The following is a 14,542-nucleotide window of genomic DNA, read 5'->3' on the forward strand; positions in this document are numbered from 1 at the left end:
ATTTATATCCTTCAGTTCACTTTCAACTACTCTTTAACAAAAATTTTGAGACTAGCATGATTTGGGCACCAAGTGAGGTTCCAAAATACTCTGTTTCACTGGTTCTCAAACTTTAGCATGCATCAGAATCTCTAGCGGGTTATTAAAAGAGATTGCTGACCCCACCCCCAGGGTTTCTAATTCAGTTGGAATTGGATTTACATTTCTAACAAGCTCTCAAGTGATGCCGATGCGGCAGGTCAGGACCCATACTTGGAAAACCATTGCTCTACTCCAAAGGCCACAAACTGGAAGCCCAATGGCTCAATGAGGCCCACTCACATGTTGTCTGTATAATGTTTTAAAAGCATTTTGTGTTATTTGCAAACATTTTTAAATTGGAAAATTCTGCATTAAAAATACAGATTTCTGGTTTATTCCCACATGTGAAAATTCTGCTGGAGCTAAACAGCAGCTGCCCTACCTAGTCCAGGGAGATGTCCTTCCTAGTCCAGGATACCACAGCCCAAACTGACTCTCTCTACATTCACTTAAAATTACTGGCTCACCACCGCATTTGTGCTTATACACTCAATCCACTTTTTCCCATTCCTCTTTTTTCCAGCTTCTCACTCTGGCTTCAAACATCCATGGTCCCCTTCACTGCTGAAATTCCACCCACTCCATTCTAAAACTTGGCTTAAAAATCTTTTCTCAACAAAGCCCCAGCAAAAAATAGAAATTCTTAAGTAACATACATATTAGAGATTTAATATAAATTTAATATGTATGCTTTAAGAATTGAGGTTTTATTTCCACGAATACTAAAATAACAATACTTATTAAAAAATAAAATTTTAAATTTATTCATTCTGATTTTTACCATGAAAGAAATTTTTTCCAGAACAGGACATTTAAAATGAATTAAGACATGTCTTTAAATCACACAGCCAAAATATATAATAGCTTCAGTGGAATACCTTATCTATTTTGCTGGAACAAAAATAGAGAGAGAATGGGGTAATTGATATAATTATCCTGATTTCACAACCTAACAATCTTTAAAGGCAATTTTAATGAAACAAATGCTTCTAATATTTAAATCTAGAGAATATTTTTAGTGGATATTTACTTCTATCGAATAGAGGGAAGGAAATTACACAAAGAAAAACTGAGTGCTGGTCTCTGCTCTGCCATAAATAGCTTTGTTACCCTAAGTAAGTCATTGAGTTCTCCCTGGACCTGTTTCATTACCCCTAAACTGCAGAGATGGAAAAAAGTGTTCTCCAAATATTTTCCATCTCTAAAATCCTAGGATTTACTCCTTCAAAAGATAAAAGCATAAAAACCAATGTCATACAGACAAGCTTCTTGGTATTAGGTTAGTATAGCTCCTAAATTAGACTGACTTAAAAATCTCTAATTATAGCTTTCAAAGTTCTAACTAAAAATGTTAAAAAAAAAAAAAAAAAAGACTCAGAACTTTGAAAGAATATGTGTTTGTTTATGTATTTGTGTATATCTTAGTGATCAGAATAAAACATCTTTTGTAAGGTCAACAATTAAACGTAGGGGAAAAAAAAAAGAAGACAATAAAAACTATAACCATGCCAACCAACCAGTAAATTTTAATATCTCAAAAGAAAATAATTAGAAAATTATATCAAAAAAGTTTTTCCATAATAGAGATTAACATTTTTCAAGAACGTGCATTTTGTTTCAGGATATTCCCAAATTAAAGTAATTTGGCCAAAATCAAAATTATCAAATTGCAAGATTGAAAAAAAAACTTAAAGACTGTTATATTCAGGTAGATCATGCCGTAAGCGAATTGCTTTCAGCTTCTCCACTTCAATTTTTGCTCTTAGTAGCTCTTCCTCTAGCTGCTGCCTTCTTTTCAATCCATCCCTCTTCTCCTGAACATACAATCCAAAATTTTTTTGATTTTCTAAAATTATCTGATGCTCCTCTTTCAACATTTGCAGGATCTGAGGATCATACCCTAATAGTGACCTAAAGTGTTCACCACTCTCATGCCGAAAAAAATCATCTCTCCTTGGAATAGAAGATGGAGACGATGTCATTCTCATATCAACAGAGGAAAGTGAAGGCGACAAGGATCTTTCCATAACATGTACTAATTCATGTTCTTCTCTTTGCTCTAAAGTATCACTCTGTTGAGAATTTAAAACCAGTGGAGGAGGTGGTTTAATGTCTTCTTCTTGCTTCACCTCCACTGTAATAGCAACAGGATGGTGATCCAACATTACCTGTAGTGAACTGGTACCAGCCTGTGCCTCCTCATCCAAGTTTGCACTATAGCACACAAAAAAGCATTATAATATGTAAATCAAATGAAAAAAGAGTATATTTATAGCATAATTTTATATTTAATATACATTAAACTGTGAAGCTTTAAAACTATAAAGTTACAAAACAAAAAAAAATCTTAACACTTGAAATACATTAAAGTGACTAAGATTGGGATTTCAATAATATATACTTAAAGATCTCCCCCATCCTTAACTTTAAAATTGTACTTTTAAGGGGCAGGAAATTACAAATATTACAGAAGGCCAATGAAGAAAACAACAAAGAAAAGTCAGTTTTAATGTTGTCAAACAGACCTCAATCTTTCCCACAACCCTAAGGTTTTCAAATGGTGTAAAGAGCCATTTAATGCATTCTCAGTCTTATTATCCCCATACCTTAGCCCTAGACTTCCTGCTTCTGCTCTCCTGGACTGATCTTAAAACCACCAAGGCCCATAACTTTTAAGAGGACAGTGAAAGGCCACCTATGGGAGGTACTATTTCTGCATCTGCCCAAAAAATAAAACATAAAGATTGTATATGGCTTTGGGATATGCTCAACTACTGGAGGTTATCCTTTCTTATTTCAGATGCTTTTATCTGCTAGGAAAAACTTCCCTTTTACCTATCCTGAACCGCATGACTCAATTGCTCTTTAAGTCTTTCAATCACTGGTCAGGTAAAGTTCACAAGAGCAACGGTTTTAATCCACAACTGCATACTCAGTACCTAGTAGGTACTGTACTTAGAACCTAGGAGGTGCTCATTATGTGTTGAATGACTGAAAAGAACAAACTAAATGATTTTTTTAATGAAACATTTTTAATGGCCTATACAGATATATTAAAGGTTTATTAAATTTACACATAATTTCCACCAACTATGCATTCCTAACGGAGACAACTACAGCTTTAGCATAATTTAAACTTTAATATAACAAGTTATGATATTATAAATGCAATAAACCTTAAAATTATGTTTTCTAAACATAATTTTATGTATAACGTGAAGCTGTGAATTAAGAATATCTGCTCCTTGAGGTTTTTTTTTTTAATTTATGCTTCTGCCTAATTTAAAAATAAAAGTTATAAAGGGAAATTAGATTATTGAACATTAATGGAAATATTTTATTTAATATTATTTAGAGAAGATTTTACATATAAGAAACATAATTAAAATACATTCTACATGGATGATTAAAATGCTGGAACAAGTTCAAGTAGAATGCATAGAAAAAGATTAAAACTACTCATACATTACTTATTAATGGCATTAAATTGCCAGAAATATCAGATATTTATCTAAGAGACAAAATGAAACATATACATAGTATGTAATAAAAAAACTATTTGTAGATTATATAAATTCATTTTTGTTCTTGTCTCTGTGTCATTTGATGATTTCCAAAAACAAAACAATTAATTATAAATGTAATTCAAAGTAGCAAGCTCTGCTTCTATTAATAGCTCTGCTAAAACCTGGAATGGGAAAAGGTTAAAATTGCATATGAAAATTAAGTTTTTAAAATCACATAATTACTATTTCAAATTAGTATGTAAAATAAGAGTATAAACATAGACATTATACTCCCAAGTAAATTAAAAATACGCCTTATATCTGGAACATTCCATTCCATTTTAGCTAAAACATTACAACTAAGGCATAACAATGTAAAAAGGGAGAAAAAAAGCTTTAGAGCAGGTCACAAAAATGACAGAGAAGGACTTGAGAATCAGAACTTTGAAGATCAGTTTACAAAAACACAAAATAAAAACTGATATTAGGAAGAAGTAAAAATAAAGACATAAGTCAATGTGAGTTACCGAAATAAATAGCCTTACAAAACAGGTATATATTTTTAAGTATTTTAAACAAAGCAAACACTTGTATTTTCCTTATTAAAAAGGAAGAGTTTGGTAAGATTAACAGGCATATTTATGTAGAAGTATAGTTAAGATTATAGAATAATTATAAACTTCTGAGATTATTAAGATTCAAGGATGATGTCAATCAAATAAATATAAGCACATTAAATATATAGATTAAAGAAAGCTAACAGATAAAATGTCAATGTAGACACAATAACACAAGAATTTAAGAGGGATGTTTCTCATATTCTTCCCTTTAAAATCTAACAAATTGGTATTATTTAAGTCATAGGTATAGAAACGCACAAATCAATTCATTTTTATCAGAGAAATGTTGATATCCCAAAAGATTTTTTTGTGTGTGAATATTGTAAACATACACACACAAATGGTCAAAATGTAACCAGATACTTGTATATTTATATAGTTTCTTTTCTGTACTCACTGTATTTTGAAAATATGCAACTAACTAAAATTACAGTTTCTACATGTAGTTTTCAAATTATAAAAACCTATACCTACTAACCAAAGGGTACAGTTTTATACCTGCAATGCAAAAAACATTTTTCTCCATGGTCCAAGGGGGAGAAAATTCTGCATAAGTAGCACTGTATAAAACAATTTTACTGTGTACTTTTCTGGATATCCAGCTATTGGGATTTCATCATTTGTCATCACAGTGAACATTTTAACCAGTGGCCCCAAGAATTAATCCACTGTGCATTCATGTCCTGGATTCCCACTGGTGGTATTTTTTTACTGTGCTATCCAGTAGAAATAAGTAGTATCTGCTAAGAAGCTAGGCTCAAAAATACTTTCCTAGTAAATTACCAAAATAACATATGCATTTGGCTACAAAGTGGTTTTTTTCTGTTTCTCTCCTAATTTCAAAGGGATTTCACAGTAATCAATAATTTGCTTATATAATGCCTCTTCCACCAATAGAAAAGCACATTGTGTAAAGCTTTGTGTGAAAGGCTCCTCAAACTAACAAGGAGTTTACAATTTGTTTAAATTACTCTAAATGGTTCAGAATAAGAATGTAGCTGCCATTTTTATATTTTGCCAGAGGTTACAATCTGAATTAGTGACAAGATAATACTTTTGAAAATTCCAAGGCAAATAGTTACATAGAACACAAGTTTAACCAAAAAATTGTTTCTAACTCTAAAATAACCCAGTTGCTCTTAGGGGTATTTTAAAATTCATAATTTGATATCCTTGCAAAGCAGTAAGAGAAAGCTTACTCTTTCCTATATGATCCAAGATCAAAGTGAAACTAGACCATTAAGGAATAAAAACAAAAAAAAAACTTTTAATTTTATTAAGTAAACTGCATCCCTAATTAGGCATTAACTCCCTTTAGTTGCGTTCATCTTTATTTTAAATGTGTTAGAAAAATAATTTAAACTGTCTTCATATACACAATCCTGCCATTAACAAGTTTACTTATTGATTTTAGTTATATTTGTTAATTAACACATATTCAGTAAGTGTAGACAATGACAATTCATAAAAAAGCAAAGGTTCCATTTCTCTAGAAACTGCTAACTCTATATAAATTTTATATAAAATTGAAAATTCCAGTGAAATGCAATATTAAAAGAGAAAAAAAGTATCTCTCAGAAGCAAACTAAATAATTTAATTTTAAAGCTTCAAAAGTTTATGAAGTGATGTCACAAATTTCATCCCACTTATTCCTCCCTAACCTTTACTTTTAGAAACTACAGGAGGGAAGGGGGAGGGGAAGACAGTAAAAAGTAGCTTAAATGCAACAGAAAAATTCCTCATAGCCTCACTTTTCTCTTTTTAAAAAATGCAAAACAAAGACACTATTCATTGCTCCCGTTGTGGGGATGCTTATTATGCATATCTCTATCACGACTAAGCCAAAGCCCAATAGATAGGAGGCGCCATAATTTTCCATAACAAAACAAAATAAAGCTTACCTTTGTATGTGGTTCCTGTCTCTTACCAGGCAAAAACTGGAAATCTGGGGAATCATCTCCATAACTTTCTTGGTTGGCTCAGAAATATTGCTTTTAAAATCTGATTGGGTATCTTTTTGCTGCAATAGCTCCTGTTTGGCATATTCTTTGAGCCTTTTGTAAAGGGTGCGTAGGCCCTGTGCTGTTCGAGGAGGGCGGTCTACTCCAATTGCATTATAGTTAACTGCTATGATATCCCAACATCTATTCTTTTCCACTATTACTGAATGTTTATTAGTGTGTTCTTCGAGAATTTTCACATATGGCTTCACAAGCTTTAGCAAATCAAGCTTTTCGGATAAGGTAAAATTGGAAGATCTAGCCTTTCCTACCATTGTTCTTTTCAAATTAAGTAGGCAGTTTCTGAAACCACCATGCAGCCTTCAGCTCTGCTCAGCTCTTTTCACAAACAGAAAAAGATCAGGCTTAACTAGGCTAGCCTCATTTAGGCCCACGCCTACAGGGGAGGGTTTATTAAAATTCCTCCAGCTTAAGCTGACGCAGGTTCAGGAAATCTGCTTAAGCCAAGCCTGACCTACATAAAGCTTCTCACTGAAGAAGACAGGAAGGCACAAGCAAAACACACTTGTGTATAAAGGGAACAGCTCGAGACAGGATTTAATACACAAAGGTCTAGAGATAAGCATGGAACACAGCTAAAAATTAGCTAATTTAGTGAGAATATCAAATTTCACACGTATGCCTAGCTGACAGACTGAACTGCATTGCAGTATCACTTTAATAAAAACAAAAGAGGAACTGTTTTGTGCTATTTGTTTGCAAATCCAGTAGACAGAAAACTAAAAGATATGAGTGGTGAATGCAGTAATTCCTAACAGAGCCTCTCATCACTGTTTCTGAGCTGAGTGTTCTCCCTTACAAAATCTGCATAATGCTGGACCTGCTGTCAATCAGGAATTGCATATCCCCTAGCTAGTTAGGTTACACCCAGACCCAGACTCCACGGTAAAGCTAAGCTTCTCCTTCCTTTTACAGTCTACATTAGCCTCTGCATATTTTTTTCAGTTAAGAAAAAATTTTTATATAACACTCAATCTTAAAATCAGGTAAAAATCATGTTTTTAGAGCAATGGATTATTCTAGCTGTAATGTATGTGAATATGCTAGCCTGCCTTATCATGTGTAAAAAATCACTATTCATGGTGAGAAACAGTATAATCACGCCTTAAGACTCCACACACGAAATCGCATTTGCTATTATAATAGAGCCAGATTTTTTATTTAGCTATATTCACACAATTTGGACTATGAAAGGAAACAGCTAGTATAGCCATTTTCAAGGCCACCAGTTTCAGTACTTAGAATATATTTGTTAACCCCAGTATGAAAATATGTGATACATAATAATGTAAGCAAGACAAACCTATTTTCTCACAATATACATGTTTTTCCAGATAGGGGAATAAATTAGAACATACTTGAACATAGTTCTATCCAATCAAACTATTACTGAACAACTGCAAAGTATTAAGAGGTGGGAAAAATAAATTTTTTTAAATTACTGACCACATATATAAATACTCCCAGGCACTGTGCAAGACCCAATGAAATCAAAAGTGAATCTAGATACAGCACCTACCCAGGGAACTGTATTTCCACAGAAATGCTATAAATTCTCAATTATCTTGTTTTTCATTCTTTTAACAACGGAGAAGCAAATTAAATTTCCTGAGCTCTCATTGCGAGCCAATGTGTTAAAAGCTTTAAACGTATTATCTTTCAGAAAACAGTGAAAGATTGCTGGATGTTCTATGGAATGCTAGGTGTTGTCTGGTATACCCTACTGAGTAATTTGATTCCATAATAGTTCTAACCTTTTACTGTCTTTGAGCAGTTTTATAGCTCTGTAAATTGTAGAAATCAGTAATGCAAATGATTCTTGTCCATAGAGATGCAAAAAAAATCGACCTGCCCCAACAACGACTGGACCACAGGTACTCAAAATCATTCTAGCCTTTTCTGAGCTTTTAGAATATTAAAAGAGAACCAGAGAAAGAACACAGGGTATATACTTTATTTAGATAATTATTTTGTTTTTTTCAGAAGAAATACAGGTATTACAGAACACAGGGTATATACTTTAGATAATTATTTGTGTTATTTTCAGAAGAAATACAGGTATTATGTTAAGAATAAAATACTACTAAAATATGAGAAAATGTTCAATCTCACTAGTTATCAGGGAAATGTATACTAAAAATGATTTTCATTCCTAGATTGGCAACATTTTTTAAGACTTAAAATGCCAAGAGTGAGGCTGGGCTCGGTGGCACATGGGTAATCCCACAGTTTTGAGAGGCCAAGGATCGCTTGAGCACAGGAGTTCAAGACCAGACTGGGCAACATGGAGAAACCCTGTGACTACAAAAAATACAAAAATCATCCGGGTGTGGTGGCATGTGCCTGTAGTTCCAGCTATTTGGGAACCTGAGGTGGAAGGATCACTTGAGCCCAAGAGATTAAGGCTGCAGTAAGCCATGATCATGCCACTGCACTCTAGCCTGGGTGACAGAGCGAGAGACCCTGCCTCAAAAAAATAAAAAAAGGAAACTCCAAGAGTGGATAAGGATAGAAGGGAAAGAGTACTCTTCTGTACCGTTGAAGAGAGTGTAAAATGACATTTTGGATGGTGATCTGGGAGTATCTACTAATATTTTACATGAGTAGGAAATCTTCTAAAATTGTGGTAATGTTATGTCTCAGAATCTACCTTAGAAAAATACTCAAAATGCACACAACAGCAATGAAGCATTCTATGTAGTTGCATAGAGTGGAAGCAATCTAAAAGCACATCAGTTGGAGTTAAAAGCATACAATACATCCATATCATGGTCTACTCCAGGCAGCATTAAAATGAAAGAAGCAAATCATAGTGTATTTGAATATATCATGCTGTTAACAAAGAGTCAAACTCTGTATAAAATATGTTTAGAGATTTATTCTGAGCCAAATATGAGTGACCATGGCCCAAGACACAGCCCTCAGGTGGCCCTGAGAACATGTGCCAAGGTGGTCGGGATACAGCTTAGTTTTACATATTTTAGGGAGGCATGAGACATCAACCAAATACATTTAAGAAATACATTGGTTTGGTTCAGAAAAGCGGGACAACTCAAGGCAGGGTGGGGGTGGGGTGGGGTTCCAGGCTATAAACGTTTTCTGGTTTACAATTGGTTGAGTTTATCTGAAGACCTGGGATCAATAGAAAGGAAATGTATGTTCTGGTTAAGATAAAGGATTGTAGGCACCAAGTTTTATTGTGCAGAGGACGCTCTCAGATAGCAGACTTCAGAGAGAGCAGGTTTTATACTGTTTATTATTAGACCTAAAAGGGTGCCTGGCTCTTAGTTGATTATCTCCTGGATCTAGAAAGGAAGGAAGGAAAACAAGGGGAAAGTAGATTATCTATAGAATGTGGATTTTTCCCACAAGGTATGGCTTTGTAGGACCATTTCAAGATACAGCAGAGAAACACATTTTGTGGTAAAATATTTTTATTCTCTTCCATGTTACGCCAGAGAGTCAGACTGGAAAGTAAGTCATGATATACAGGGTTAAATAAAACCCATCTGATGAGAATGTATGGTTTATAGAGCATGATTCCTCAGACCCCTTAGATAGGAATTTGGGCAAGATTTAAAAAAAAAAAATCAGAGCTTAGTCCTCAATGCAGACAGCACAAATTAGTGATAACCTATGTAAACTGTAATTGATGATTAATCTGAAATATTTATTACTGTTTTGATTATATTACAATAAAATTATCTTCCATTTTGAAAATAAAATGGACAAGTTTTTAATTTAAAAAGAAGCTATACTATTGATGCAGAATTGAGTAGAAAATACTGTGCAGGACTTTCTAAAGCAGACTATGAAAAGGTGACATGGATATAGTTGTTAAAAACATTACAAATATGTGTGTAAATGCTATGAATCACTGCCAGTTTATGGAACTGGTGAAAGAAATTGAGTAATTTTTTTGTTCTTTGCCAATGCTCGTTGGTGTAGTCATAAAGTTTTATGAAGAATCATTGTGCTGTCTAAGAGTAAAAAACTCAAACTGTTTTTCCTCTGCTCTCACACCACAACAATCAACATGGAAGACTTGTGTGACCAAATGTGTGGGAGTTTCTCCCCACATACCAAGCAAGAAATAAGTTCTGCAGTGGAGAGTAGCCAGGTGCCCTCTAATTCAACTCCAACACTATCTACCAGGAGATAGTGTTAGATCTCAAAGATTAAGAGCTCGGTACCACAAACCCCACAGCCCCACCAGTCACAAGTCTGGGCATCCAGAACATCTCACCGAAAAGCTTCAAGTTGGGGTTCCCACAATCCCCTCTGGGTTCTATTAGTTTGCTAGAGTGGTCACAGAACTCCAGAAACATGCTTGCCAGTTTATTATAAAGGATATTACAAAGGATACAAATGAACAGCCAGATATAAGAGATGCACAGGGCGAGTTATGGTGGAAGGGACACAAAGTTTCCATGCCCACCCCAGGCACAACCCCCAGAAACCTCCACTTGTTCAGCTATCTCGAAGCTCTACAAACACAGGGCTTTTGGGCTTTTTATGAAAGCTTCGTTACATAGGCATGAGTGGTTAAATCATTGGCCACTAGTGATCAATTTAACCCTCAGTATCTCTCCTCTCCCCAGAGATAGGGATGAGGCTGAACATTCCACCCCTCTAATGGTGCCTTGGTCTTTCAGGTAACCAACTCACATCCTGAAACTACCTAGGGGCTGTCAGCCATCAATCAATCACTAGCACACAAACAGACATTACTTTGGAGGTCCTAAGGATTTTAGGAGTTGTATACCAGGGAAATGGGGTCAAAGGCCAAATATATATTCCACAATATCACATATTATTAACTTCAGCTGGAGATTTTTGTGAAACAAAATGCTTACAAAACAGTCAATAAACAAAGGCAAAAAAAATCAACCTAAGTGTCCATCAATGCATATACACAATGGAATATTATTTAGTTATAAAAAATGAAATCCTGTCATTTACAGCAACATGGATGGAACTGGAGGACATTATGTTAAGTGAAATAAGCCAAGCACAGAAAGACAAATACCATATGTTCTCTTTCACATGTGAGAGCTAAAAGGGTGACTCTCACGGAAGTAGAGACTTGATTAGTGGTGGCCAGAGGCTGGGAAGGAGAGGTGGGGATTAAGAGAGGTTGGTTAATGGGTACAAAAGTACAGTTAAGCCTGGCACAGTGGCTCATGCCTGTAATCCCAGCACTTTGGGAGGCCAAGGTGGGCAGATCACGAGGTCAGGAGATCAAGACTATCCTGGCTAACATGGTGAAACCCCGTCTCTACTACTAAAAATACAAAAAATTAGCCAGGTGTAGTGGCAGGCGCCTGTAGTCCCAACTACTCAGGAGGCTGAGACAGGAGAATGGTGTGAACCCGGGAGGCAGAGCTTGCAGTGAGTTGAGATCGCACCACCACACTCCAGCCTGGGCAACAGAGCAAGACTTGGTATCAAAAAAAAAAAAAGTACAGTTAAATAGAAAGAATAAGATCTAGTGTTCAATAATATAATATGGTGACTACAGTTAACAACAATTTATTGTATAGTTCAAAATAGAAGAATTGGGATGTTCCTAACATAAAAAATGTTTGAGGTGATAGGTGTCCTAACTACTCTTGTAAAAGAAAATTAAAATCTTAAGACCCCAAACTCATTATACCAAAGAGAAAGTTAAACCTAGAAAATTAGTCACACAATGCGTTTCCTTCCTCCTCTTCCCCCCAGAGCTATAATTTCACAACCCTGTGTCATAGCATTACATGTTAAGTTAGGGTCCCGCAATGGGAAAAGGACATATACCTCCCTCACAAATTTCTCACAAGAAAATCCCTTCCTAGTCCCTAAACATTTCAGGGTACATACCCACCCACCTATAAAACCAGCACATGCCAATTGTAACCTTGGGTGTACAACCTAAGTTTAACTCTTAAAACTGAGTTCTATTAAATCTCACACTGACAATGTCAATTACAAGCTTACCTTCTTAGGTACAGAACAGAGACAAGACAAAAAATCACTCCTTCGATCATGTCTTGTGCAGGGACAAGGATGGAGTTGGAAGCCATTATCCTCAGCAAACTAATTCAGGAACAGAAGACCAACTATCACATGTTCTCACTTATAAGTGGGAGCTGAATGATGAGAATGCATGGACACACTGTGGGGAACAACACACACTGGGGCCTATAGGGATGGTCGGGAGAGCATCAGGAGGAATAACTAATGGATGTTGGCTTAATACCTACGTGATGGGATGATCTGTGCAGCAAACCACCAGAGCACACGTTTACCTATGTTAACAAACCTGCATACCCTGCATGTGTACCCCTGAACTTGAAATAAAAGTTTAAGAAAAATAATAATAGTAATAACCCAAGGGAACAAAATGAAATTATTAAAAAAAAAAAAAATCACTCCTTTGGCTACCCCGAGATGGTCTACTCCATCTTTTCAAATGTTTACCTTACCTTATGTAAAACACAGATATACTGAGCACTAATTAGAGCCTCACAAAAATGTAACCATTTGTCTCACTGCCTCTCTTACCTTCCTTTGTCCCTTCTGCTTGCTCTTTATTCTTCAATACTGAGTTCCAGAAACCCTCTTTTGGAAAGCACAGGTTAACAGACGCTCCTGTGACTTGTGTTTTTCCCAGGTGCATCCTTAAACTTTGGCTTAATAAACCTCTACTGATTGAGTCACATTTTTGGTTAATACACACTGATTTTGATCATTACACATTGTATGCATATATCAAAATATCACATGCAACCCCAAAATATGTACAACTATTATGTATCAATAAATAATAAAAATAAACTGTAAAAATAAAAAATATACAAGTTTACCCATTTTTGGGGTCTTCATTTACTTATGAAGGCTCCTGTATCATATAAAATGTATATTAAATAAATTTTGTGCTTATGAAATACAATAGAAAAATGGATGTAGAATACAGATACCTTAATGAATAAAACATAAATGTCCAACATACAAAGAACTCAACTTCACAAGTAAACAGGGAGACACAAATTAAAAGATAACAGTAGGTTTTCCTCATTCAATTGGCAAAAGTTAAAAAAGTTTAGTAACATGGGTTGAAGAAGTTGGGAAAATAAATTCTCTCATACACTAATGATGGCAATCATTTTGGAAGGCAACTTGGCAGACCATATTAAAGTGTAATGCAAACACATTATGATCTGACAATTCCTGAGAAATACTTGCATATGTTCACAAGACCACATGCACAAGGACGATCACTGCAGAGGTTTTAATAGTCAAAAGAACACTAAAAACAACCTAAATTAACTATGATGTATTCATACCATTGTATACTTTGCAGCAATTAAAAAGAATAAGGTTCTAAAATGAAAAAAAAAAAATCCAAGGCAAACTAATGAGAACTGTAAATAATTCTTGGCAAACAACAAATCCATCCAAATTCTTGCTCTAAGAGCCTTGACCAACTCTAGCATGGCTTCTAGTAGCCTAGCCCACCTCCACTCAGCCCTGGAATACCCAGCCTTCTTTTGAGCTCCAGTCTGGAGAAGTTCAGGGCTATCAAAAGAAGCTTACTGTTTATTCTAGCCAACACCTGACTACAGGCCCCTGACCTTCCTTTCTTAGAGCACTCACTAAGAAGAGTTTACAACTGTGAATTCTTCCTCTGTCCCTTTGAGATGTGTATGAATCTCCTACAACTCAGCAGTGTCTTTCTCAAGAACCAGAAAGCCACTCCTTTGAAATGTAATCATCAGGAAGGTTTGGATCTCTGTGTCCCAGTCTCTGTGGGAGGACAGAATCCTAATTTTGATAACTGTCAGGTAGCAGGCACACCTGACCCACTCACATTTACAGTGACCAACTATCTTAGCCTGGAGCTGCTATAACAAAGTATCATAAACTGGGTGGCTTATAAACAACACAAGTTTATTTCCATGGTTCTGGAAGCTAGGAAGCCCAAGATAAAAACACCAGCAGATTTGGTGTCTGGTAAGGACCCATTTCCTGGTTCTTAGATGGTGCCATCTCAGTATGTTGTCACAAGGCAGAAGGAGCAACTGAGATCTCTTAGGCCTATTTTTTTTTTTTTTTTTGAGACGGAGTCTCGCTCTGTCGCCTGGGCTGGAGTGCAGTGGCTGGATCTCAGCTCACTGCAAGCTCCGCCTGCCGGGTTTACGCCATTCTCCTGCCTCAGCCTCCCGCGTAGCTGGGACTACAGGCGCCCACCACCTCGCCCGGCTAGTTTTTTTTTTTTTTTTGGTATTTTTTTAGTAGAGACGGGGTTTCACCATGTTAGCCAGGATGGTCTCG

At 35.6% G+C, this 14,542-nt stretch overlaps 1 protein-coding gene across 1 annotated transcript; it reads right to left on the bottom strand.

Annotated features, from left to right (window-relative positions):
• Positions 1-1,769: 1,769 nt before the first annotated feature.
• On the bottom strand, positions 1,770-6,483 carry LOC113222816 (fibrinogen silencer-binding protein). Its single transcript, XM_026452420.1, has 2 exons — positions 6,110-6,483; positions 1,770-2,295 (listed from the first exon to the last, which is right to left on the bottom strand). Exons 1-2 carry the CDS (start codon positions 6,481-6,483, stop codon positions 1,770-1,772), a joined length of 900 nt encoding a protein of 299 aa, XP_026308205.1.
• Positions 6,484-14,542: the final 8,059 nt, after the last annotated feature.

The sequence above is a fragment of the Piliocolobus tephrosceles genome, unplaced genomic scaffold, assembly GCF_002776525.5.
Source record: "Piliocolobus tephrosceles isolate RC106 unplaced genomic scaffold, ASM277652v3 unscaffolded_35374, whole genome shotgun sequence".
Lineage (NCBI taxonomy): Eukaryota > Metazoa > Chordata > Mammalia > Primates > Cercopithecidae > Piliocolobus > Piliocolobus tephrosceles.

Bases quoted from the DNA above. Each gene is read 5' to 3' on its own strand.
- LOC113222816 (XM_026452420.1), bottom strand. From the start codon at position 6,483: ATGGTAGGAAAGGCTAGATCTTCCAATTTTACCTTATCCGAAAAGCTT. The intron at 2,296-6,109 runs GTAAGCTTTATT...TGTGTGCTATAG, and splicing joins GACAGGAACCACATACAAAG to TGCAAACTTGGATGAGGAGG.